At 38.0% G+C, this 27,219-nt stretch overlaps 1 protein-coding gene across 9 annotated transcripts; it reads left to right on the top strand.

The window, feature by feature from the left end:
* Nucleotides 1-37: 37 nt before the first annotated feature.
* Nucleotides 38-27,219, top strand: VEZF1 (vascular endothelial zinc finger 1). 9 transcript variants are annotated; one of them, XM_034420722.3, is made up of 9 exons: nt 77-467; nt 11,820-12,538; nt 13,152-13,215; nt 16,030-16,213; nt 17,938-17,979; nt 19,623-19,763; nt 23,418-23,456; nt 24,204-24,248; nt 24,841-27,219. In XM_034420722.3, the coding sequence occupies exons 1-9, from the start codon at nt 435-437 to the stop codon at nt 25,266-25,268; spliced, it is 1,695 nt and encodes a 564-aa protein (XP_034276613.1). In that variant the 5' UTR covers nt 77-434; the 3' UTR covers nt 25,269-27,219. The 9 variants fall into 9 exon arrangements, with proteins under 9 accessions (XP_087739567.1, XP_034276613.1, XP_034276615.1 ...); XM_034420724.3 differs by having other exon boundaries at nt 87-467; nt 11,820-12,517; XM_034420723.3 differs by lacking the exon at nt 77-467 and adding an exon at nt 767-3,662.

Raw genomic sequence — 27,219 nt, 5'->3', positions numbered from 1 at the left:
CCCCCCCCGTTGGCGGCGATGGTACGGCCCGGGGGTTAGCGGAAGCGCGGCCGCTGAGGCGCTGCCATGTTGAGCCGCCTCCGCCTCCTTCGCCGCCGCCGCAGCAGCAGAGGCAGCCGCCGCCGCTTGTGCTTTGTTGTCGGCTCCATGTAGCTGGGGGCCCGGGGGAGGGAGGCGGGGAGGGGGGCGGGCGGGGGAGAGCGCGGCCCAAGGCGAGCCAGCCAGCCAGCCCAGCCAGGCAGGAAGAAGCGAGCGCGGCGAGGAGCCGCCGCCGCCACCAGGACCAGGCCGCCGGGCCTGAGGAGAAACCATTTATATAGAGAGCGACGAGAAGACATTTATTTTTTACCCCCCCCCTCCTCCTCCTCCTGCGAACGGCTCCTCCTCCTCCTCTTCTTCCCCCCCTCCCCTTCCTTTCTCCCGGCCGCAAAACCATGGAGGCCAATTGGACCGCGTTCCTTTTTCAGGTGAGGGGGAGAACAACGCCCGACCGTTAAAAATATTTTATTTTTTAAATATTTTTTTTTCCTCAGGTTTTATTTTCGGCTCTTCAGAACAACATCAACACCAACCGACCATCCAACCTCTTCACCCCCCCCACTCCTCCCACGAAGGCGGCCAGCGTGCCCCCCCCCGATTCCCCGCTTAGGCCTCCTCGCCGGAGGAGGAATCCGGCCGGCTGGCTCTGTCAGCAGCGGGCGCCCTCGCTTTTCTCTGCCGCCCCCCCTCCTCCTCCTCCCGCAGCGCAGACGGGGGGGGGGGAAGAGAGAGAGAAATAGCGGGAGGAGGAAGAGGAGGAGAATCTGGTTGCGCTCGCCAGCACCGTGGGAGGCCAACGGGAGCGCGTTTTCTCCCTCTTTTCTCCCCCCTCCCTCTCTATCTCTCCCCCCCCCATAAATAGCTGCTTTCTTCCTCAGCGCCAGCGGGAGGGGAACCCCCCCCCCGCATGCACAACCTTCGCACGCGCGCAAAACTAAGAGCGACCTTCTCCCCCCCGTTTTATTTCTCCCCTTTTTGGGGGGGGCAGAAGAAAAGAGGGGAGAGTTAAAAGCCGTGTGGTCTGGGACGGGGCTGTGTGGGTGGGTGCGAGGGAGGGTGGGTTTGTTTTTCTACTTTTCAAGCCTTCGTTGTTCCCAATAGCGTTGGCCGTTCCCCGCCAAACTATTTCTCCGGGTTTTTCTTTTTTTTTCTTTCTTTCTTTTCTTTCTGTTGTTTCGTGTTCACGAAAAGGATAAAATAATGCTCTTATTGTGGTTGGGATTATTGGGGGGAGGGGGTTGGTTGGGGGTTTGGAGACTTCTCGCTTTGGATCACAGTCCTGTCCTGGTTGGGGTTTTTTTTAAAGGGGGGGAGATTGTTTCTTTCTCTCTCTCTCTCTTTCTCTCTCTCTCTCTCTCTCTCCCCCTCTCCCTCTCTCCCTCCCCCGTGCTTTAATTTTGGTTTAAAGATTGCAACTAATTTATTTATGGGGCTTATTCACACCCTGCTCTCCATCCCCTACCGGTTTCCCCCCCCCTTCCCTTGCTGCATTTTCTTTTCTTTTCTTTTTTTAATATTTTTCTTCCCTCCAGTTCTCTAGAGCGATTTCATCGAATTCCCACTGTGGGAGATTTTCTTCCTACTCTTTCCGCGACTCAAAAATTTTGCTGCATTCCTTGTTTCTTCTGTCCCTATTAATGGGTGGTGGTGGTGGTGGTGAAGGAATAGATTGCAGTATTACTTTCCTGCTCCTACATCCACTCTGTTTTCTTCTTCCCTCTCAACGTTTCAGTGAGATACTCAAAATTATTTTCCTATCCCAATGTACTGCAAAATGGGATTCTGTGCACGCTTCGCTCGCTGGAGTCTCTCTCCATCTTGTGTTTTCAAGCTGCTTATTTTCTCTCTCCTCCAGTACTTCGGCAGCTTTATCATTGTCTTTCCTTGTTTCTCTGGGATTCCTGACTCCCTCCCTTGCGGATACACACTATGAGATTCTCTATACATTTTACTTCAGTCTGCAGTAATGTTTGCTTTGAATTATTTTCTTGTTACCAGATGCTTCTGTTACTTCATATTATAGCATCATTCCCCTCTTATTTCTTTTACTTACTTTTACTGTTTACTTTGCATGCTTCCTTATTTTTTAATTGCAGTTGTTTCCCATCATTGCTATCATTGGCACTCCCATTAGCTTTTAAGGTGCCACATAAGCTTGTAGGGGATGATCTGTACAGTATTAGACTTAGTCACCCTGGAATTAATTTCTGGCTTCTACATTTTCTGCCTTCTGCACATAATGTTACCCTTGATTGTCACTTTTTAAGTGACAATCTTTTTAAGTTTTTGATCGTTTATACTATTTTCTTTTCATCATCTTTGTTCATTTTGTATGCAGTATTCTACTTTTGTCTCCATTGCTACCTCCTGTTGTCTTCCATTTTTAAAGTGCGCTACTTATCTCTACGCATGACAAATTTAGACTCTTCCACTGCTTACAACTTGGTCGTCCAATTTTTTTCTATGTTCTCTGCTTTTGTACTTTTCCCCTCTTATTTCTCCAGCTCATCCTAAGATGTCATTGTCACCATTACTTTCTTTTGCTCCCCACAGTGTTTTCTTTCATTCCATCTTCCTTTTAATTTTGCTGTTTTTCTTTTTCCGTCCTGTTCTCATCTCTTAGAGATCATCTCTTACCATTTTCTGCTTTGCAGTTCTAGCTTTACTACTTTGTCTTCCTTTCCCCTTTTTATAAGCATGTATCAAGATGCTTCATCGTATCTTCTTATCCTTTCTTTTAAAAAAATAGCCACTTTATCTATTCAGTTGTCTTTTGTTCTGCTCTCCTATATTATCCTCTTTAGCCTTTAACCTATTTTTCCTCTGCTAATCTGCCACATTAAAGCATTTGTTTTCCTGTTTCTTTTTGCTGCAACTCTGGAAAATGCTACTTACATGTCTATTTTAAATTCTTTTATGTGATTGTTTGCTTGATAACATCTTCAACTTAAGGACACACAATATTCAGAGGCAGTCATTTTAGGAAATATAGCTTAGGTTATCCCTTAGATACAGATTATGTTATAGTCTGTTTTGACAATTCAGAGGAATGACACTGTTTTCTGAAACCGAATTAAAATTAATATTGGGACAGAAGTGATTTTATGATGGTGGAGATGATGGATAGGGTAGTTTGAAGGAAAACGTATTCAGCTTTTTTTGCTTGAACTTAAAAAAAAAACATGCTCAAGAGAAAATTCCAGAGATTGTTCTCATCAAATTTGGACTTACTAAGTGATAAAGCATGTCTTCAAGTTAAGCTGTGATTACTTTACAAAAAGGACTGCTAAGAACTATTAAGGATTCTAGAAAATAAATAAAAATGATGGTACGTAGCTTGCAAGTTGAGTCATTTGGAAGCATCAATCTTCTCTAAGGAATGCTGCATACCAGATTACTTTGTCTTTAAATCTACAAGCCAGATGAGAAGCTAGGTTATAATGCATTTTCCTTTTTTAGCTTGAAACTGTATACTAATTACAATACCTCTTTTCTTTCCTGAAGGTAAAATAATACCCTACAAATTATGAGTTTGCGTCATTTGTCCACTTAGTTTTCTGTTCTTTTTAAAATGCAAAGCATGACTCCAGTTTGAAAACATGAATTGGAGGAATAAATCTGAGGTGAATGCACTGCAGTCTTTCTTTTCTAAAAGCAAAAGTCTTCCAAGTACAAGATGAGTCATTTGCTTAGGTGCCCAGTCTCTGGAAACAGGCTTAGAACATGATCTTGAAAACAAAATTTGTTTGATCTCGTAACTCATACAAAGTTCGTGTGTCTTAACTACATACAATAGGTATGAAATGTTCTATTATTAACAATTATGAAGTATATGTTCAGTTAAGAGTGTAATTATTTGGTAAGTTCTGAATTTTGTTAATCTTTATAGCGAATATTGCATGAATTAGGAAGTAACCCCTAACCTCTGAATCCTTGTGGAATTTTTTTTAAAATAACCATTTAATTGACAATGTGGATTGTGGTGGGCTACAATGGTGCTTTTCTGGAAAATATTAATAAACCTTGTTTTGAAAAGCTGTAATAGATAGAAATGCTGCATTTTTTCATTCTCCACTACAGTAAATAGGTAAAAATGTTAGAATCAGTTCTTAAAAGTCATCTTCAGATCATTGGGTTTAAAATTACAAACTGTATTGATTATTATGCCTCCTTATACTTAGTATAGTTTTTGGTAGTTAAAGAAATATATTTCTGGCTTACATCAGAATTAACATGTGTTTTAAAACAGTATTTAAGTTGCCTAGAAAGTTCAGGCTGCATGTTAATAAGACATGCATCTAATGGCTCATTCAAGGTATGATTCACTGATGCTAATTAGCTACTCTGACATCAAGATACAATGCAAAAAACTTTGCCTCTAGCTACAGAAGTTTGTAGTGCCAAATTTTTCCACTCTAGGTCATGAAACAGGATTTTGTTTTATTATAAAAATCCCATTCATAAAACAGAAATCCAAGAAGTATGGAATATATATAAATACACCAAATAAACCATGCTTTTTAATTTAGATCCTTGGTTTGGCTGTACAGGAGAGGGCAGGACACACAGGAATATTTATTTAAAAATACTTCAAATATATTAAATACTTTTGTTGTACATGCTTTTATTTACAGATTAATTCTTAAAATCGCCTTAATAGGGCATAACATAAAGGGCAACAAGATTTTTAGAACTGGTTACATGTTAATAATTTTCCGTTTTAGGAAGCAAGAGCTGTCCAAATAAAGCCTGTCTACCATTAGACAAAATAAGCTGGCAACTTCAGGCAATAGAATTGTAGTACATGAATGGCAGCAACTTTACTTTTATTATAATGTTTTCAGTTTCATGTGCAAAATTATCCAGTTCTTAGCATGCTGAATGCATTGGAGTAAAAGGGTGGCATCTTTGACTGTGCCTCAAACTAGTCAGTAAGAGGGTCAGTTTGGGGTTAGGTCAATGTGCATATAACCTTTATAATGGAAGGTATCAATATGAGTTACGACGTTAGTAAAGATTTGAGGCAAACATGCAACACATACAAGAGCCTACAAATTATGGTTGCTTGAACCTTGCCCAGAGGATTTGGTCTTTTACAGAATTGTACTCTTCCGTCTTCAGATTCTGTATCTTGTGCTCTTAGGTCAGGAATCAGCTGCTGAAGAACTTGGGCTAGAATTGTATCTCAAGTTATTTTTCAGTTGCACAGAGAAACAAAACTGGGTTTTTGCTGCCTAGTATTTATCAACATTGGGCATTGCTGAAAGAAAGTGGAATTGATTCTGTCCTGCAACACTATATTCCCTAAATTATATATATATATGAGGCATACAATCCTAGTTTACTTTTCAGCATTGTGTTTGGCTGTATTGGTTTCACTGCTCAAAAAGCTAGTTGCAGGAATCATTTAGGTGAAATCCTCATGGAAAGTAGAACCTTGTGTTGGGGTCATTCTCTGGTCACCATTCTCCATTCATGCTATCAAATACGCTTGTTTTTTGAGATGCAAGCTATGCTTGCAGGCCTTGTTATTTTTCTAAGGCAGCAATGATCTGTGTCGCGAGAATAGGTTTTGGGAATTCAGAACCTATTCTGAAAGCTACTTGCACTTAAAGGATAAAACAGCTTGCAGGCATATCTCCCATCTCTAGTAAGTGATTAATTTTAACAGTACTGGTGTTGGCAGAATTAAAATTAACTAGTATATAGCAACAATAGCCAAATTAAAAATATCTGGTCATATTTTTATCCCAATTTTTCAGATTGGAATACAGGGAAATATCTTTGCATAGACAAACCTGTTTTCAGCTGTCCCAGGTCCTGGCTAGAAATACTTTCTCATTTTCACATCTCTGTTCTCATGTAGTAGACAAAGACAGAAGACTAGTCAGAAAAGCTGAAGAGCAGAATCACTCAATTGCCATTTCCTGTCTTATAGTGTGGGTAATAGATTGTGGAAGCTTGGCAAATCACGTTATGGATCACCAGCTGGTGCCTAAAAAGTATGAGCTATTTGACTTAGATCAGGCTATTCAAGTGGAAAAAATCCTGTTGAAATGCAACTCATGAGAGGGTTGCACGTTGTAGACTGGGGCTGGGATCCAAAGAACTCTTAAGTAGCTTGGGGGTGGAGCATTCAATCAGTTTTTGTCAGACAAAAGCCTTCTGTGTTTCATGATAAACTGCTTTTGAAATGGAGTGTTTCAAAACTAACTTGTGATGATGCATATAGTGCAAGACTTTGGGAGAGCTTTAGCAAGTCTTCAGCCTGATTTTCTGCATGAAGCATACAGTACTGTAACCTTTTAACTTTAAGAAAACCTATAAGCTACTTGTAAACATTTGTGAAAAATGTGGATACTTGTTTTTGTTGGTATCATTATGGTTGCTCTTAGACGTGGGCTTAGAATAGAATAGAAAGTTATGTAGCTGTTGGTAGTGGTGGTACACAAAGAACAGTTCTTCTAAAATGTGGTTGTTTTAAAAAAACTTTTCTACCAAAGTGTGTTCAGTGTTGCCAAATCTATTTCAACCACTATTGTAAAGGGAGACTAAATTCTGATTCAGAATAAGAACAATCCTGCCTATGACTAATTCTGTTTAAGCCTAAGTAAGGAAAATCGGTATTTTTAAAAATCTTTTTATCCCAATTTTTCAGGGACTAACCTATAAAATAATAGAGAATTTGATAATGACAAGTGAATTAATAGATCAAACTTAGTTCATTTCTTTAGATAGCAGTTCATTTGGAGTATCTAAAACTTGATTTGAGGAAAGATATAGGTCAGGATCTAAGGCTAATACTGTACAGATAGTCCTTGACTTATAACAGTTCATTTAGTGACTGTTCAAAGTTACAATGGCATTGAAAAAAGTGATTTATGATCATTTTTCACATGACCATTGCATCATCCCCATGGTCATGTGATCAAACTTCAGATGCTTGGCAACTGACTCATTTATGATGGTTGCATGTTCCAGGTCCTGTGATCCCCTTTTGCGACCTAACCAGCAAAGTCAATGGGGAAACCAGATTCACTTAATTACGTTTTTAATAATTACAGTGAAAATTGTCCCTCTTTCTATTCTCTCTGCTTGAACTGTATATTTTTAACATGGTAATATTCAAAATAGAATAGAAACATTCAAAATACATAATATCTGTTGTATCTCTTGGGTGGTAGGACTCTGTAAAATAAGTTACTTGAACCATACCTCGTTCTGTAACTTATTTGTGTCTGTACCCAAGCATAGTGATAAGATCTCCAGACTTCAAACTCAGAATAGTTTTAGAGATCAATATTTTGGAATTATAACCTTTAATTTCCTTCTAAATGTTTTTTTCCCAAGCAGTAGCTGACCAAAAAGAATAATTCTGATTTTTCTGTTTTCAGTTGCTTTGAATGCCATAATCATTCTTTTATACTATTATTATTTCAGAAGGTGTCAGTTTCAAATTCATATTCCGTAGATTTCTTTTCAGCAGAGACACTCCATTTGCAAGTAACTGAATCAACTAGTTCTTTGTTTCTCTAGCTGTGGTTACAACCAGGCCGTTTCATGGATTTGCTATAGAAGCTAAAGCCTATCATTGTGCTATTCTTTCTTATGTATTCACAATCTAATAAAGTAAACTGGGTATTTATAATTATATTCGTAACTTGTAGTTAACCAAATAGTCTGTCATTAAGATAGAGATCATGTAATATGTTGAATATCATGAAATACACCCAGTCATTACCTCAAAAATTGCTCCCCTCAGGGAATCAAAAGATGGGTTGCTGTAATGAGCACCTTACCACATCCCTTTGTGATGAGCGCCTGTGTTTAGAAAATAAGTGGCTTATTGGGGAAATCACTGCGGGTAAAATTATGTAACTTGTAGTATCATCTTCGGCTGAGGATTGGTTTTTATTTTATATAGAAAAAAAAGATTCCTCCATGGTTTTGTTTATAAGTGAAAATTGTTATTTTTTAAATTGCCAAGAGTATAATTTATAAATGTTCTCACTTAGGAAAGCAGATGGGAGGTGTACCCTGTTTCCCCCAAAATAAGACATCCCCTGATAATAAGCCCAATCGGGCTTTTGAGTGCATGGCAATAAGGCCAAGCACTTATTTCAGGGTTCAAAAAAATATAAAACAAGGTCTTATTTTTGGGGAAACACAGTAATAGTTTTCAGACTCATACTGAAAACATTTGAGTTACTTAGGAAATTTTTAGTTTTCCCAATCAGAAGTTCAATATATAATAGGTATGAAATAAGTTTATTAAGAATGTCTATGCCTTTCCCCACAAAGTGCAGATTTGTACCACAACTCATTGTCTCAAACTACTGGTAAATAGAAAGAAAAATAGAATTGGGGTGTGTATACTTGGATTAAGACATAAAATGGGAATAAGATAAGAATAACAAAATGTTCAGTGTTGAGGTCCCTGGACTGCTTTCCATGACTTTCAGAATAGCTTTTAAGCGCATTTTATTTTTTAAAAAATGTAATCTGGTTCCCATCAGGTAACACATACTGTAGTGTGATTCTCAAAATAGATTCATTACAATGTTTTTAAAAAGATACTGTATTATTTTTTTGAAACCTACAGAAAAAAATTAAAATCTAGCTCTGCCTCTATATAGCAAGTTTTTTTCCCAGTTTATTATCACTCCATCTGCCATCTTCAACCTTCTGAAAAACATGTTGCCTTCAGATCAAAAACTGCCTACTTAACAACATAAAATCTCTTGAAATTTTGATGAAGGAGAAAAAGTTCTGAATTTTATGGGGAAAATATTTGGGGGAATTGGAAAATGTGCAGTACTTCTATCCATAACCTGATAGATTCATAAACATATGTTTGGTGTTGAAATATAATAATTATAAATGTTATTGACTGAACTTGCTTTAAAGTAATTTAATTATAAATAAACTACAGCTGCTGAACTCTAGCAACAGATTTTCGTTTTTGCTTGCTAAGGAGAAGCAGACAGTCAAAAAAGTTAATATTGAAGACAAAAAAAACCACCCCAGCTGTGGTAAAACAAAGAATGCTGTGTACTCTAAACTTTGTATCCTCAACAAGTACAAAAAGCACTGATTTTTCAGAAGATGAGAAAAAAATTCAGGAGTCAAAATTCAGAATACAGATTTTGTCTAATCGGTCTCATTTTCTGAATCTGAAGTACTATCATTGCAAGCAGTTTTTACTTTATTATGGACTCCTGAAAATTAGTTTCTGTACCATTTCATGTGTTAATCTTGGTATAAGTATCTCCAAACATAGTTCACATTTTATCAATTTTCATTTAAAATGAAAACATTAGCAAGTGAGTCATAATTTTTTCTTTCTTCAATATTTTGTGAGAAGAAAAAAGATCATAGGATCTTTCTCCTTGGACTATTATATTTCTGGCCTACTACATTGCTGATGGTCAACAATGAGTTCTAAGTGTTTTGAGTGTAGGAGTTGTGGAACACCAGAATATCTTGACATTCCTAATGTTTAGCAAATGCCATATATTTTAAAAAAGCTCATTTTATATTTCCCTGTAATCTCTATTCACTTCAGAACATAGATAGTTCTGTTGGCTATGAGGTAATTTGTCTTCATTAAATCAGTGGAAGACGGGCTTCTGAAAAGTTATATTCACATTTTTCCTAAAAATAGAAAAGGTTGGATTCTGCTGGACTTCCCAAGGGAGATAATTTTATGAAAAGGTGTGCACAAACTGTTGGCTCTCTGTACTAAAGGTTGTGTGTATTAGAACAAGTTTCATTTGTTAAACGGTATTGTTCATAACTGAAATAAATCTGAAAGTACATTAGCTAAGCTTGAAGATGTCTACATGGTTTTCAGCAGATGTGGCTCTGGTAAAATATGTCATTTAAAAAGTTGCTTGATGATTTTGCTGAGCACTTTTCATTTAGAGGTATTTCACGACTTAAGACCACAATTGAGCCCAAAATCTATGTTAAGTGAGATTCTTGTTAAGTGAGCTTTGCCCCATTTTATAATCTTGCCACAGTTGTTAAATAAATCACTGCAATTGATAAGTGAATCTGGCTTCCCCATTGACTTAGCTTGTCAGAAGGTCGCAAAAGGGGATCACATGATCTTGGGACACAGCAACGGTCATAAGTATGAACCAGTTGCCAAGCATCTGAAATTTGATCACATGGTCATGGGGATGCTGCAAAGGCGATAGCTCTGAAAAACAGTCATGTCATTTTTTTTTTCATTGTTGTTGTTACTTTGAACAGTCACTAAATGAACTGTTGTAAGTTCAGGACTACCTGTATTTTTGATACGTTGGGATCTGGAGGAAGGAAATATGTCCTTCATGATTTTGCTAGTTGTTTCTGTGGCTTTTGATACAGCCAACTATAGTGTCTTATTGGACTGCCTACACAGGGTAGGGAAAAAATCATTGTCTTGCATTGGTTCCATTCTCTCCTTAGTGGGTGGTTTCAGTATGTGAAAGAAGGGATCAACCGAGTGGCCCCTAATTTTTGGATCCTGCAGGAATCAGTTTCTCTACTCCTTGCTTTTTAACAAGAAGCTACTGGGTGAAATCATCCAGCAATTCAAGGTATGATAATATCAGTATCCTTGTGTTGCTCAACAGTATGGCAGATGCTTATAAGGCAGATGCTGTTGTGATGATGCCTGGAAGCTGTAAGATTTCAGTTGGGAGAGGAAAGGTTGAAACTGAATTTGGATAAGATAGGGTTATTTATCCATTGGGATTCTCTATAGTTGCAATTCAGGAGTCCTTCTGGACTTACGGTTCCTGATTCATCAAGTGGAGTTGTTGCCAGAGAAGCCTATATCTAGGTTCAGTTCGTGCACCAATTGTAAATGCCCCTGGGTAAGAGCACTTGGCCACAATAACTCACACTTTCATCACTATCCACCTTGATGATTACAATGCACTTTTCATGGGGCTGCCTTTAAAGAGCGCTTGGAAGCTGCAGCTAGCCCAGAATGCTGCAGTCCTCATGCTTACTAGTGCTCACTTCTATTAGCAGTGATCTTCTGGGTCCTGCATTAGCTACGGAATAGTTTTCTAGGTACAATTCAAGGTGCTGATGTTGTTCTATAAAGCCTTTATGGCTTAGCATCTGATTATCTCAGCTCCAAAGAGAAAGCTGGAAAGAAACATTTTGTAATCCAACCTTTCCAGGAGATTTGTGGGGTTGAGATGAGTGACACTGCTTTTCTGTGGCAGCCCTGGAGCTTTGGAACAAGGAGAGGACAGGCAGGCCACCTCTTTGTTGGCTTTCTGGAAACTTAAAAACAGTTGTTTCAGAAGCCTTACCTGATGCCATCTTGCTTTTTGTTTTATTCTTGTTATTTTTTGTTTTATTTGTTTGTTTTATTCTTGTTATTTTCTTTCTGATCTTGTTATTGCTATCATTTTGATTGCATTTAACCTCCCCATAGATATTTTAACGTTGGTTCATATAGCCTGAAGGCTACCAAAAATTGTTTGATTATGGTGGGGTAGAGGATGGATGGAGTGGAGCGCTAATACAGTATTTGCAAAAGTTTATTTTCATCATTTTTGGTTTCTAGTTAGAAACTACTATTAAAAAATGAAGGTGTAATTTGTATGGTAAACATTTGAATGTAAGAATTTTAGCAGTTAAATGCCTTCAGTTTCTTTTTAAGTCAGAGTTATATGTTGAATCTTTGTTTGTAGATTGCTAAATTGTGTGTTTTTTCTGCTGATAAACTGCACATTGCATCCCCCATTTCTGAAAGTATGAATATTTGGTTTCAGGCACATGAAGCATCGCATCACCAACAGCAAGCAGCACAAAATAGTTTGCTGCCTCTCCTGAGCTCAGCTGTCGAACCTCCTGACCAGAAGCCCATTTTACCCTTGCCGATAACACAGAAATCTCAACCCCCACCTGAAACACTAAAAGATGCCATTGTTGGGATTAAAAAGGAGAAGCCGAAAACCTCCTTTGTATGTACATACTGCAGCAAGGCCTTCAGGGACAGCTACCATTTGCGACGCCACGAATCCTGCCATACTGGGATAAAGCTGGTGTCACGGCCAAAGAAAGCCCCTGCCACAATGGTGCCCCTAATCTCCACCATTGCAGGGGACAACAGCCGGACATCGCTGGTTTCCACCATTGCAGGCATCTTATCAACAGTCACAACGTCTTCCTCCGCTACCAACCCAAGCAGTAGTGCCGGTGCCACAGCCATGCCAGGGACACAGACTGTGAAGAAGCCCAGCAAGCCTGTGAAAAAGAACCATGCTTGTGAGATGTGCGGGAAGGCATTCCGGGATGTCTATCACCTAAACAGACACAAGCTGTCCCACTCGGATGAAAAGCCTTTTGAGTGCCCAATTTGTAATCAGCGCTTCAAAAGGAAGGACCGCATGACCTATCACGTGAGGTCTCATGAGGGTGGCATCACCAAACCTTACACCTGTGGTGTTTGTGGAAAAGGCTTTTCGAGGTACCATGTAGAAAATCCCAGGCGAGCTCAAGTATTGGATTTTCATTCTGCGTTCGCGATGGGTGGGAGGGTGGGAGGAATTGGAATAGGAAAGTAAGAAACGGGGAGGGGGGATGGAGATGGGGAAGAGGACACCAGGAGATGTATCTTTGCATTTAAATCTGCAGTTAACCTTTGCTAATGGTGCGAAATAACTGCTTGTTATTATACTGCTTGTTTGAATTCAAAATTCAAAATTAAATTATGTAGCTTGCCTTTGACTGGTAGTGAAGGTATAAGGATCTTTTTAGCACCTTTTGTAAGCATTACTATGTAAGGCATTAATTTAGCAGTATTGTGGAGTCACACAGCCTCCAGTTTGCTTGGACAATCTCCCATTTTAAATGGCTAATAGCCCTTAAGATAATTCTTATCAATTTAGATTTTTCAGGGGAGGTTTACAATAATTACAGGAAACTCATATGTGTAGCTGAAGTTTTGTGCTATTATGAAGATTTTCTCAGAAAAGTTGAGATCATAAGTTTGTGAATCTGGGAAATTCCTCTTGTGCAGGATGTTGGATTGAATAATTGATTAATTTTGTGTTTGTGTAACAATTTGCTTTCTTGTGTCTACTTGTCTTCTTTTTCTACAGACCTGATCACTTAAGTTGTCATGTCAAACATGTTCACTCTACCGAGAGACCCTTCAAATGCCAAGTAAGATTTTTTTTTATTGATCTGTATTGCTTAGCTTATTAAGACACCCAAATGGACTCTAGTAAACTCTGAAGTTGGACATCATTAGATAAAATGGAGGGTTCAGAGCCAAGTATTAAAATTAACCCCCATTATGACCCTTGGACAGCACATAGCTAATTTCTAAAAGGTAAAGAGAGGGTTGGGCCTGATTAATATGGACAGACACCAGCAGGAAACACTAGAACCGTAGGCAACTCTGGAAAAAGTCACGAAAGAAAGACAGTGGTCAAATGTTTCTGCTGATAAGGAAATTGAAGACTATCCTTTAAAAAATACATTGGAAGTTAATAAAGGCCTCAGCCTGGGCATTATCCCCATGAACTTGATTAAGTAAGAATCAGAAAGAGTTAGAAGACTTATTGGGAATAGGTTGAAAAAGTTATGAGACCAGAGGAAGTCACGCGTGAGCAACCACAGCCAAAAATTAGTCATGAGAAAAAAAACTTAACTTGGACTGATGCTTACTAGGCCAACTGAAGCTTTACAAAATAATTGCAAGTTTTACAGTTTTCAAAAAACTCTTCATTAGTAAGTTATTAAAATCGATCCCCCCCCCCCAAAGAATGATGGTAGAACATATTTATGAATGTGGCAGGTCCATTCTAAAATGCAGTGAAAGAGCCTCCAAAGTTTGCAAAATGGGTTATGTCAGACCAGAGATGGAGTTTGGCTGCATTCTCCCAGAGTTACTGGTGCTCCATCCTGGAGGTTTTTAAAAAAAGATTGGACATCCATTTGTCTGGGATAGTATAAGGTTTCCTGACTTGAGCAAGGGGTTGAGCTAGAAGACCTCCAAGGTCCCTTGATTCTATGCCTCAAGAAAAAGAAATAAGCAGGTAATAGATTACTCCCTATTCTTGGAAATACAAAATCTAGGTGATTATGTCAGGACTATTTTTATCCTGTCCAGTGTGCATGTATTTTGGTTATAATGATGAGAGTTTTGAAAGTGAAAATGCAAAAAAGGAGTATTTAGTGTGAGCCCTAAAATAACCTAATACTGAGCTTAAAAAGCAAATTCCTAAACCTGGGGGAACAGGATAAAGCACCTGAGGACAGGACAAGAAGCAATAGGTGGAAACTAATCAAGGAGAGAAGCAATTTAGAACTAAGGAGAAATTTCCTGACAGTGAGAACAATTAATCAGTGGAACAACTTGCCTCCAGAAGTTGCGGATGCTCCAACACTGGAAGTTTTTAAGAAGAGATTGGATAACCATTTGTCTGAAGTGGTGTAGGGTTTCTTGCCTAAGCAGGGGGTTGGACTAGAAGACCTCCAAGGTCCCTTCCAGCTCTGTTATTCTATTCTATTCTATTCTATTCTATTCTATTCTATTCTATTCTATTCTATTCTATTCTATTCTATTCTAATCTAATCTAATCTATTCTATTCTATTCTATTCTAATCTAATCTAATCTAATCTAATCTAATCTAATCTAATCTAATCTAATCTAATCTAATCCAGGGCCTTCCTATGGTATAGCATGGCTCTGCCCATCTTACTTTGCCACCTGATCCACTGCAGCTTGTCTTTTAAAAAGTAAAGAGTTCTCTGGTTACCAAAAGATTGCCTTTTTCATCTCTGTTGGTTGTTATTTTTCCTTTGTCCGGCTTGTCATTTTGCCTCTAATGTCAGACTCTACACTTGTTTAGGCAGGCTAGTACTTTTTAATGTGGGCTAATAATGTACAAAGTTTATTTTAAAAAAAAACTCTCTAATCCTCTTCTGTTTAGCTTTATCATTGTGTTTCTAAGCTGTTCCTGATGACTCATTTTGGCCATTAAATGATTTGATTTAAAAGAAAGGGTGATTCATGACTTTCAATCTGTTTTTGGCTTTTTTAAATGTAACTGAATAATGGAAAAGAAAATCATGTCCAGGGGCATTATCAGGAGATTGTTATGGGAGATTACCTTGATCTGCTAGGATATATAAAAACACTGTGTCAACCTGATTAGTGCCTTTGCTTTAAGGAATGAAGGTCTCTTTATACCTGAGTAATATTCAGCTCTTATATATAGTTTATTTAATCCCAACATGTAGAAATATGCTGCTGTGTCTTAGTATGGTCAATTTAATTCTATCTGGCTATATGTGCATTGAAGGTAGTCAGAGTAGTTTAAATAGTATTGCTAATGGCTCTTCATCCAGCCCTTAGGTAAGGACAGTTGACATCCCACTCCCTTGTTCCCATCTGGGTTTGTTTTCTCTCATCTTTGTTTTTTGTTTCTTGTACTGTTACTTATTTTAAATGTTTTAACAATTTGTAAATCACCCAGAGTTGCTGGGAGCTATGCAATACATCAATTTATAATATTTATTGTTTGCGATGTGAGAGTTAAAGCATTTTTATATCTTATTTTAATTCAGTAAGCTTCATGTAATAGTCCAGTAATTCCAGATTGAAAACTTTGTTCTGCTAAGAGTACTTGATCATGATTCTTCCTGACTCTTTATACATGTGCAAAATATCTTTTTTGTGTACTACTACAGTCCAAATTTAGGTTTGCTAGTTTATTGTTTGTAAAAGTTGTATGTAATGAGAGGCATTGTTATTGTAGGAGTTATACACCTACTTGTTTAATTATGTCATATTCATGTACTTATTGGGATGCATTAAATGCAGAGTTTTGAACTGAATGGCATTACATTCCTCTGCAGAGATTTATTGTGGGGAATTCAAGGTATTTATCATGCACTTACAGTTAACTATTAAAATTAGTGTTCAGTAAGAGTATTCTGCTTTAGACCTTCTGTTTCTTTCTGTGTAGACCTGCACAGCTGCCTTTGCTACCAAAGACAGGCTGCGGACTCACATGGTGCGCCACGAAGGAAAAGTGTCATGTAATATCTGTGGTAAACTTCTGAGTGCAGCATATATTACCAGCCACTTAAAGACTCATGGGCAGAGCCAAAGTATCAATTGTAATACCTGTAAACAAGGCATCAATAAAAGTAAGTGGCTACCTTTTTAAAAAAAAGACTTTGTTTTGCCCTCCGATGTAGCGCATGCAATTGTTGGGGAGAAAAAACCCTGATGATTTAGATCATATAAGATGGGATCAGTATCTTATACATTAGATCCGTGAAGATGGGAATTTATATTGATGGGAGAGGTTTTGGGGAACTTCTTTTTCCTCTTAGAAAAAACAGTCTGAAAACTGCCAGGTTTAAAACTTCGATTGCAGTGTCTCTCCAAAGAGTTTGGAATCTGTGCAAGGATTGGTTTCAGCTGTCTTTGCTGCTTCTGTGTTTTTGGCATGCTATGACTGGCTACCAAACAAGTACTTGGAAAAAACATGTATTCATCCTGATGCAGTTATATTACTGAAGGTAAAATCGTCAACCGGTTCAGCAAAAATGCCCAGAAACCTTCCATTTCCTTCAATCCCTAAACTAGAAGCCCAAATGTGATCATACTACAGATAGTCCTTGACTTACAACCATTTACTTAACCATGATTTGAAGTTACAACAGCCTCAGAAAAAAGTGACTTACAACCTGCCCTCAGAGTTATGACTGTTGCACAGGCACGTGACTACCATTTGAGTGCTTGGCAACTGGCTCACATTTATGATGGTTGTAGTGTCTTATGGTCATGTGATCACAGTTCGCAACCTTTCCATCTGGCTTCTGACAAAAAAATATCAGAAAAGCCACAACATGATGTGCTGAATGACCTCCACATGGTTGTAAATTCATCCAGTCATGTAATGACTTGCTTAATGACCACATCAATTAGCAACCAAATTCCCATCCCAACTGTGGTTGTAAGTCGAGGACTACCTGTATAAGCAAACAAAATAGTAAACCCACTTGTGGTGGCAAATAAAACAGGAAGATCTATGGATGCATTTACCATGAGTTCCTCTTAAGAGTAGATTAGGGTTATATTCAAAATTTGCAGAATTCTAGCCTATGTTTGTAAACAGTTAACTAAGTTGTGTAAGGATTTTACTTAGTGTTTAGGCAGGCATTCTATGAAGGTTAGTTTTTTTGTGGATTACAATGAGTTCTGGTTGCTGAATGCAATAGAATATTGAGGCAGTAAAAAGATGAGGTAGTACAATACTGTACCTAAAGGAACATGTTTTTTTTAACTGTTCTGCAACTACAGTTATAGCACAAGAATCCCACCTACAATAGAATATTTTTTCTTGTGTGCTAGCTTTTTTCCAGTTATAGAACATGTCAAAAGACATCTGCCACCTGTTGCCTAAGTCTTGCCTGCCAGCTGTGTCATCTCCTTCTTGTGCTTATGCAGATCACGTTTGATGAAAGCATCTGTGTAAATGGATACTTTTTGGCTCATATCTCGGCCCTATTTCCATGGTTGCCCAAACATAGATGAAATAATATAAATTTATGCTTTAGAAAAATGCAATTGTTTAAAAATTAAGTCATGGGAATCTATGTAATCAAAAGTTTGTGTGTAGGGTTTTGGACTAGCCCTTCCCAATACTGCTATTCCTGTCCTAAGTTTTTCAGGTTTTGGTTTGTTCCGAATATCTTTTGTTCCTGCAACAATCCAGGGAAGGTAAGTTAGGCTGAATCAATTTCATGAGCTTCATGGCTTGACAGGAATTTCATTCAGGCTCTCCATATCTAAAATATAAGTTGTATCTATTACTCAGACTCAGTACAATAAATTATACAGAGCTGTTTCATTTACATTGCAGAATTTGGTTTTTTCAAGCAAGAAAATCTACATCTTCCTGCGTGTGAGTAGCCATGGTTTAAATTTGATATGTTTTAGTATGCTGATTAAAAATACTTGTTGCAATATTGATAACTTGTATTTACTTTAAAGATTGTTTGCATTCCATTTTCTGTTGAATGATATTAAATATTGTATTAGCCTTTTCAATGGAAACTTCCTATTACGTCCCATTTGTTTGTTGTAGCAACAGCTGTGATCACTATGGAAGAAACAACTACATCCTCCTTTCCTCTGTGTATACACTCAGTTTGTCTTAGGGCTATGTGCTGCATTTTGGCAAATCCATATTATAGAAATTTTGTAGTTCCAGTATACATTTGCATGAAGGAAAGCAGTTACAGGTAGTCCTCAATTTACAACTGTTCCATTAGTAACTATTCAAAATTACAATGCCACTGAAAAAAAAACTTACATCCAGTCCTCATATTTATAACCATTGCATTGTCTCTACAATTACATGATTTAAATTCCAGCGCTTGGCAATTGGCATGTATTTACTACAGTTGTAGCATTTCAGGATCACGTGATCTTCCCAACTGGCTTCCGACAAGCAAAGTCAGTGGGGAAAGCTGGATTTGATTAATAACCACATGACTCACTTAACAACTGCAAGGATTCACTTAACAGCTATGGCAAAAAAAAAAAAGATAATAAAATTGGGCATATCTCACTTAACAATTACTTTGCTTAACAATGGACATTCTGGTCCCAATTGTGGTTGTAAGTGAAGGACTACCTATGTCTCCCTTCTAATAGAAGTCCTCTTAAAACCCTTCATGGTTAGAAAGGGTTAAGCTATGTTTGTCAAGAAACACCAGCAGTAGATTTCATTATAGGGATTCAGTTTTTCTTCTTAAATGTGTTTTTTGTTTGTTTGTTTGTTTGCTTTAATTTATATGCCGCCCTTCTCCGGAAACTCAGGGCAGCTTACAATGCGTTAAGCAATAGCCTTCATACTTTTGTATATTTATACAGTCAGTTTATTGCCCCCACAATCTGGGTCCTCATTTCACCTACCTTAGAAAGGATGGAAGGCTGAGTCAACCTTGAGCCTGGTGAGATTTGAACTTGCAGTAATTGCAAGCAGCAGATGTTAATAACAGTGCTTTAGTACACTGTACTGCAGGCTCTTTTTAAAATGCAGTTGATCTTGTGTGGCTGAAACTAAGATGTGTCTCAGCAGAGGGTAAAATCACTCTGCCTTAAAAATTGTACAATTTAGATAAGACACAAAGATATTAAAACTCTCCCTCCCTCTTATCAATACTAGAAAATTTAAAATACCTGCTTTTTATAGCTTGAGATGAATAAGATAGATTCTAGCTTGTATTATATTTCTGTAACTCCATTTAATTATCAGGTCTTCCAGTCATGGCAGACTCTAAACTTTTTAGATTTGGTAGAAACTTCAGTAGGGATTATATTTTAACAATTTCCTTCTGATGGCAAACAAGCATCCAAAAGCTTAACTGTTCTTGTGCTGAACTAACAAAATCACTTGTTTTGTTCTTTATTATTGGGAGGGGGGGGATAATACTGTGTTCTGTAAAATGTGGTTTTTAATTTCAAGTTTCTTTCTAACTGAGAAAATTCTAATTTGCATGTATTTTTGCATCTTTCTTAAAAAATAATGTGGCTGAACAGCTTGTATGAATGAAGAGAGCAACAACCAGAAGCAGCAGCAGCAGCAGCAGCAACCACAGCAACAACATGTCACAAACTGGCCTGGAAAACAAGTTGAGACTTTGAGACTATGGGAAGAAGCAGTTAAAGCAAGAAAGAAAGGTAAAAATTGATGATGGCAGACTGTTGTTCATCTTGCATATGTATAAATGGCTGGTATAGCCTGCAGGAAACATGGAGTAAATTCATGCTCTGTAAATATGCAGGGAGTAAGAGCTACTTGATAATCTCTGGTGATTGTGGTGATCAGCCTGCTTGTCATAGATTTTTACTTCCTGATTATGTCAAGCAGTTACTTTATGAAAGCCAGGAGATGTGGCTTACCAGCTTGCCCGATTGTTGATTATGTCAAAATTTTGATCTCTTGCCCTATTTTCAAATTGAGGGCATGATTTCTGAGACGATCTGGCTTTTCTTGTTACTTACCGTATTTTTCATAGTATAAGAGGACTCTCCCCCCCCCAAAAGAGGGTGGAAATGTTGGTGTGTCTTATACAACGAATACAGCCATTTTTGGCCTCCCGAAGCCCCGCTCATCCCATTTTTGTGAAAAATGGACCCGTTTTTTGCAAAAACAGGGTGCGCAGAGGGTTTCGGAGGCCTGCAGAGTGCTCCTGGGGGCCGGGAAGGGCAAAAACCTTTTTTTTTTCGTACTTACCTGTTTGAAATCTTGGTGCAGCTTATACACCGGTGCCTCTTATAGTACGAAAAATACGTTTTGTGCATAACAGATACTCAAAATCCTAGCTGTCAGTTTAAGTTGCTCATTGGCGCTTCAGTCTGATACAGATAGGGCCACTTTACCACACTGGTTTCCAGACTTCCATAGAGGAAATTCTCTACAGCTTGGAGGAAGTCTGAACACTTAAACTGGTTTATAATTCTTCATAAGGTGGATAATTTCAGTTTTTCTAAAACACTAATTTGGCTAGAAGACAGCCAACCTCCATGATTCTTGAACTTGATGCCAGTCTTATTGCAGTTGCATCTATCTGTCTTTGTTTTATAAAGTTGCTTTAACTATTGTTTGTTTTTACAAATAAAATTTGCTAGGGTTCCCTTTTGTATGGTGACTTCTGTTGGTGGCATTTTGTTGCCTTTTTATGAGCCGTTTGCTTTTAACTAGTAAGACAAGATGTTCAATAGCAATTAGAATGTGAAAGAACTAGAATTTCATATGGAATTGTGTGTGTGTGTATGCATGTATGTGTCTTTGTTCTCTCCATATCAAGGGAAGGGGAGAGTTACATGTGTTTTGATGGCTTACTGTACATAAAATAAGCAGTTTTTATTGCTATAGCCATTTTTACAAAGGCATCTAATTCAGTGTTTAAAATAGCATTTATCAATATTATATTGTATTAAATCGATATCACTTTCATTGTAAAGAATCACAAAACAAATATAGTAGTATATACCCAGGGTCTAATATGCAGATTAGAGATCTGTAGCATTCTCCACCCTTTGAAATTTGGTGCCTTGTTTTAATTTTTACTTTTTTACAAGTCGATGGACTTGTTGTTTTACCAGTCTTAAACCACACCACTTTAGGAGTTCTATAGAAGGATATTACTGAGCCTAACATGTTTGTGTTAAACATGCCAAGGAAATGTGAATTCAGAAGGAACCGCCTGGCTTTTCTTCCCTGCACAACTCCCCCCTTCCCTTGATTGAAATTTTGACTTTTGAAGAAGCCTATAATAAACTTTCATGAATAGATTTGAGTATATTTCTTGCTTAGTCTTCTCCAAATGCTTTGTAAAAATGAGATTGCTTGGTATGCTGAATCCATCAGTGAATGAACCCCTTCCATGTGGCAATCTTTAGAGCATCCACAGACATATAATCCTGCTCTAACCTTATGGCTTATTTTTGTTCCACGTTTAAACTGAGAATGTAACTGGACCACAGCCATCTTTTGTGTTCTATGGCCTGGATTTTTGCAGTTCAAATCTTGTTTGCTTAATAACATGATGCACCATGCTGAATTATAAGAGTTTCCATTCATTTTTCAGATTAGCTCTAAATCTTAATTCTTCTAAATGTGTCTTTTCATTCTACTGCTGATGCATATGATGAATTTTAGCAGCTTGGTCCCTGTTTTTCTCTGCATGCACAGAACAGCAGTTTTCAGGAAGCTGGTATTGGAGCATGAGGTAGAGTGACCTACAGAATACTGAGCTCCCTGAGGAGCAGAACATATCTTCAGCTTAAAAAGAAAAAAAATGTGAGGTCCTTGGTGCTCTCTGAGCTTGGTTGCTTTCTTGCAGACATTTAGTTACCAACTAGTTAGCATCATCAGTGTTTGACTCTAACTAAGCTCAGAAAAGCACCAAGGACCCCACAGTTCAGCCCTGAGCTACAAAAATTATTTTTTAAGGAAAAAAATGCTGGTGGTGGAAGAGAGCTTGGGATCCTGCAGATGATTGGCAGTGATAATTCCTCAAGATAGCTCAAAACTCCACCACATATAAGAAATGTTCTTTTACGTGGTTGCAGAATAAGCATTTGGGTAATTTCTGAAAATGAGAGATGAAGATAATCACTGAAGGAATCCTAATGGAGGGTGCATAAAGAGAGCAGAAGGATGGTTGGAAAGCAGAAGTGGCATTATTAATTTTGGTAGATTCTGATTCTCTTGTGTGGAAGGCTCAGCAGTCTTACCTGTTGAATTGATATTGCACCTTTTTACCAGAATATCAGGGCAGCATATATACTACACTCTCTCCTCCAACCACCAACCTGTGAGGTATATTAGACCGAGAGATAAGAGCTGGTACAAAGTCACCCAGTGAGCTAACATAGTTGTGGATGACTTGAACAAGGTCCTAGTCCAGCAGCCTGGTGGCTACACCACATAGCTGTATGGTAAAATGCAAGAATTGTGTTACCTCTAAAAGTAGAGCTGAATGGCTAAGGCACAGACCAGTTGCAGCACGAACTGCTCAAAACCCAAGCAGTAAATCTGATCGTTGTCCTTGCTCTGGCTTCCTGGCACACAAGGGAGATATTTGGCATCTTGAAGCTTATATACGTTTTGGTTTCCCTCTTGCGTTTGATAAAATTCCTTCAGCACACTTTTTTCCCCTCACTTACAGTAATGTGAAATTAATTTCTGGGTCCTGGTTTTGAGTTACTATATAGAGTACCATTATATATGCTCAGTATTCTAAGGAGCATGATGATCAGGACATTTAAATGCAGCATCGGTCTTCTCATACAGTTGGGCTCATACATGCATCAGAACTTTGGTAGTGAACAATAAAGAGTCTGCTCTGGCATTGTGAGATCAAAAAATAATTTCAATTTGGAACAACCATTGGTGAGAGGCCCTGCAGGTCAGGCTTGAAAGAACTATGCTGTATTGATCTTCTCATACAATCAGGCTCATTCCATGCATAACCAACTCAGAACCTGTTGCTAAACTCAGTTAATGTTTATTTTGAAAAGTTTTGTGTGTGTATGGGTGTGCTGTGAACCCAGGCTGTTTGGCTAGCTGCTGATTCGTTATGCAGCAAATTTAGAAAATGGGTTAATTTGGTAACTTGATTTAGTTGGCTCTTGTGAACATAGCCTTTAAATCATGCTAGACATAAACACCTGACACCATGCCAGAACTTTAGAGCTAGACCTTTTAATCGTGCACATGCTCAAATACAATCTGTATGATGTTATGGGAAAGGGAAAACTAGAATTATGTATCATTGAATGGCTTAATTGCAACACCTTTCCTCCACCTCCCAATTTTGATTACAGAAAGTCAACAGACTCTGAGGCCAACTTCGGTCAAGCAAGGTAGGGTCAGATACATTTATATAGCTTGTATTATAAGGCTGGACTTTCAGCTCTCCCCCTTTGAAGTATTTTGGGGTACAAGGTTGCAGTTGCCATACTGAACATAATAATTGCTCAGCACAATGAGAAGCACCCCGGGTCCTTCCCTTGCATTGCACCACCTGCATTCTCTTGGTCTTCGTAAATACATCCTGCTCTCTTACATGCACTGGAGTCATAGCCTAGGCCTCTCATGAAAACCATGTTGTTGCCTGGTAAATATGAACTGATGTACCCCAAATTGACATGAATGGCTTTTATTGTATGTTTATTGGTTTAGGCTGAGATTCCCAATTGCTGCTGGTTTTCCTAATACCAGAAGTTCTCCCCTCCCCCCAAACTCCATAGGAACATGAGTATTTTATTGATAGCCAGCAGGTGGTGCTGATATATAAAAGTAGCTAACTTTATAGCTTTCCAGTTGTCCCTAGCTCAAATAGTGGCAGAGTGCTCTTGGTGTTACAATATGAGCCAAATTCTTTCTGTTTCCAGAGGGAATCCATTCTTAATCGAGGTGAAAGCTACCTGACTGGTGGGGTTTGATGCACTCATCTTATTCACTGGGGTTTTACAATAACTAAAATACTACACTGATTGAATGATTCCACAAGTTGTGGTTAAATTTATTTTAAAATGAAATAAGCAGGTAATAGTGAAAACTAGCTTTGTGTATCGGTCCCTAATAATGACTTTTTAAAACCTTCACAGAATGTCAGTACAACTTTGAGAAGGCTATAGAGTACGTACCATTCGGTATGTACACTCTCTCTACTTATAATATTCCTCTTCAGAGGACTTTCTGCTAATACTGTGCTGCTTTAATGAACAAATCCCCCTCTTTTTATTACTAAAAATTGCCAGATGTCTTGAACACAGATGAATTGCATGACTGAAGATATTATAGGTTGTAGAATTAGTGTTTAATAATCGCATTTCAGAGTATTCTGCTTGAGGATATTTCTTATTGTATAATGAACAGAAACTTAATAGAAACTATTAAAGCACATAATATATTCATTGTTACTTAAAAAATGTAAAGTTTACCAGAATACATGAGACACAGGCTTATTAACTTGTCTGCAAGCCCTTAATTGCTGATAGGCATCTTACATTGTGATTTGTATGTTTTTGCTATTGTGGCATAAGCTGTCAGCAAAATGGGCTAGAGTTGGAAAGGACTAAATGTCCAGTGGGAAAGGGGTTTGTAGATAAGAGCTGACTGGCATTGGAAAAGCTTGCATCAAAATTTATTCTAAGGACTGTTCTTTTGGTGTTTCAGAATCTTCTCTGCTCTGTCCATTTGTAAAGCCACAACTTTGGTGTCATCTCTTCTCTTGTTTTCTAGAAGCTGCCAACTTGTGCCAAACGTCCACTGCTGCCCCTACGCCTGTGACTCTCTCTACTCCCTTCAACATAACCTCCTCAGTGGCATCCGGGACGATCACCAACCCAGTTACTGTGGCTGCTGCAATGAATATGAGAAGCCCAGCCAATGTTTCGAGTGCGGTTAACATCTCCAGCCCAATGAGCTTAGGCCACCCTGTTACCATAACCAGCCCTTTGTCCATGACTTCTCCGTTAACACTCACCACACCTGTCAATTTACCAACTCCAGTCACTGCTCCAGTGAACATCGCACATCCAGTTACTATCACCTCACCAATGAATCTCCCAACACCAATGACATTAGCTGGCCCTTTAAATATAGCCATGAGACCTGTGGAAAGCATGCCTTTCCTTCCCCAGGCATTGCCAACCTCTCCCCCCTGGTAAAAAAAAAAAAAATCTAGAGCAAAAACTTCATGCAGTATTAAAAAGAAGAATAGAAAACAAGTCCTTAAGAGCAATTAACCTTTTTTTAAGTTCATAGTAATGAAACTAGGCTAATTCATTTGATGCAAAAAAATCATGCTCCAGTTTAAAGGGAAAAACAGCATAATCAAATCCGTGTTCAGTTGGCTGGCTGTTGACTTATTTCTGGGTCTTTTTCTTTCCTTTAAACTGGCAATGATGTTTGAAGAAGATCAGATGAGAACTGAGCCCAGTTCCTAAACTTTTTTGAAAAGTTATCATTAATGGTAACTGAGGAAATTGTAAATGAAAAAAAACCTCTTTATCTAAACACTAGAAGGCTCCATATATGGAGATTTCCATAACTACAGTGTGGAGATGAATCACTAACTGGCCAGCTCTGCGACTCTCTGATTGAGAAAGTATTGTAGCGTTTCTTTTTTTTTTTAAAGTAAATACATTTCATGGTCCTATTTTTTAAAAAATGCATTTAAGTAATTATGCATTTTACCTTTTGGGAATATGATGATTTCAGGCCGAATTCCCTATGGGAAAAGTGATACCAACTCTGATATGCAAAGCATATGGTAACTTTTATCATTCTAACTTCTAAATAACAATAGGGATTATGACCTGGTATTTTGGAAATGTAAATAGTAAGTGACATATTACCCTAAGGGAATATAACCTAATAGTCAGCATATTAAAAAATAAATAAAAAAGAACTGTTTCATGTTTGGCAAGGAACAGCTGTGGCTGGTAGAATAGGATTTGAAATCTACGTGAATGCGGTCTCTAGTCGAAATCCAGCTGGGACTCTATATTATGGAGAGCATACAGTGAGCTTTGAAACATGGAAAAATGGCTTTAAGCTTGAAGACTGTGGAAGTGCTGGGTAGAACATGTGTCTGCTCTCACTCTCTCAAGCAGAACCTGCTGAAGTGACGAGAGCAGGTGTTGTTCGCTGAAAGTTTTTTTTTTTTTTTGTCTTATATTATAAAATGGTATACAGTTTTTATTCTAACCACTAACTAGTTAGGATGCCCCTTCAGGACAAGCCAAGAGAGTGCATCTTATTATTTTGTGTTTCATTTTTTTTACCTTTTTTGTTTCCCCCTTTAATCAAGTGTTGTGCAGATTTCTTCAACTTTGTAAATATTTGCAGAAGAAGCAACAACCGTCATTTGTACTTTTAGTTAATTGTGTTAACAAATAGTTATTGATTTGTGGAGGTTTTCCATTAACTGACCTATCCAGTGAAGGGAAATCCTCTCCTTCCCTGCCAAACAGTCCCATTAAAATACCCAAGAATACATCCTTTATTTTATCTGTACATAAAGTAGGATGGAAAATCTAGGGAAGCAATTTTTTTAGGCTATCATGTCACAGTCACTTTTTAATCTTTGTTTTTAAAGACGTACCCTATAGCCAAGACAGTATAAGAAATAATTGGAAGGGAAAAACTTGAGAGGCTTTTGCTCAGAGCAAGGATGCCAATCCAATAGCAATCAATATTTTCATTTTTTTAAAAATGGGATGCTGGCAAACCTGAGAGGGTGGAAGTCTACTGTTTTTGTGTTTATACCCATCGTGTCAGTGTAAAAGCAACATATTTCGTATTTCTGAGGCAAATGTCTGGGGTTAGACTGATGTCCAGATTATGTGAAAATGGTTCTAGGGGCTTGGACTACATAGTAAAAAATGGGAAAAAATAATAGAATTTAGTGTAAAATAATTTTATAAATGAACTTTTGTACCTTAGGACATCAAATTGTACAACTTTTGTATATATAAAAGCTTAGGAACTTCCTGTGTAGCAAAAAGAACACATTCCTACACTTTTAATGTATATGTTTGTTATAATGTCATGTAAACATACGCCCCATGTTTGTGCCTTTTAATTAGTTTGTCTCAATAAACAGAAATGTAGAGA

The sequence above is a fragment of the Pantherophis guttatus genome, chromosome 1 (assembly GCF_059756535.1).
Source record: "Pantherophis guttatus breed Tessera chromosome 1, ASM5975653v1, whole genome shotgun sequence".
NCBI lineage: Eukaryota > Metazoa > Chordata > Lepidosauria > Squamata > Colubridae > Pantherophis > Pantherophis guttatus.
Note: the sequence above shows the minus strand (reverse complement) of the source record. Positions and strands in the feature narration are given on the sequence as shown.

What these genes read in the sequence shown, in the direction of transcription:
- VEZF1 (XM_034420722.3), top strand. Translation starts at nt 435, where the DNA reads ATGGAGGCCAATTGGACCGCGTTCCTTTTTCAG. An exon ending in AGTTAAAGCAAGAAAGAAAG is followed by an intron (nt 19,764 to 23,417) that starts GTAAAAATTGAT and finishes TTTTGATTACAG; the next exon opens with AAAGTCAACAGACTCTGAGG. An exon ending in TATAGAGTACGTACCATTCG is followed by an intron (nt 24,249 to 24,840) that starts GTATGTACACTC and finishes CTTGTTTTCTAG; the next exon opens with AAGCTGCCAACTTGTGCCAA.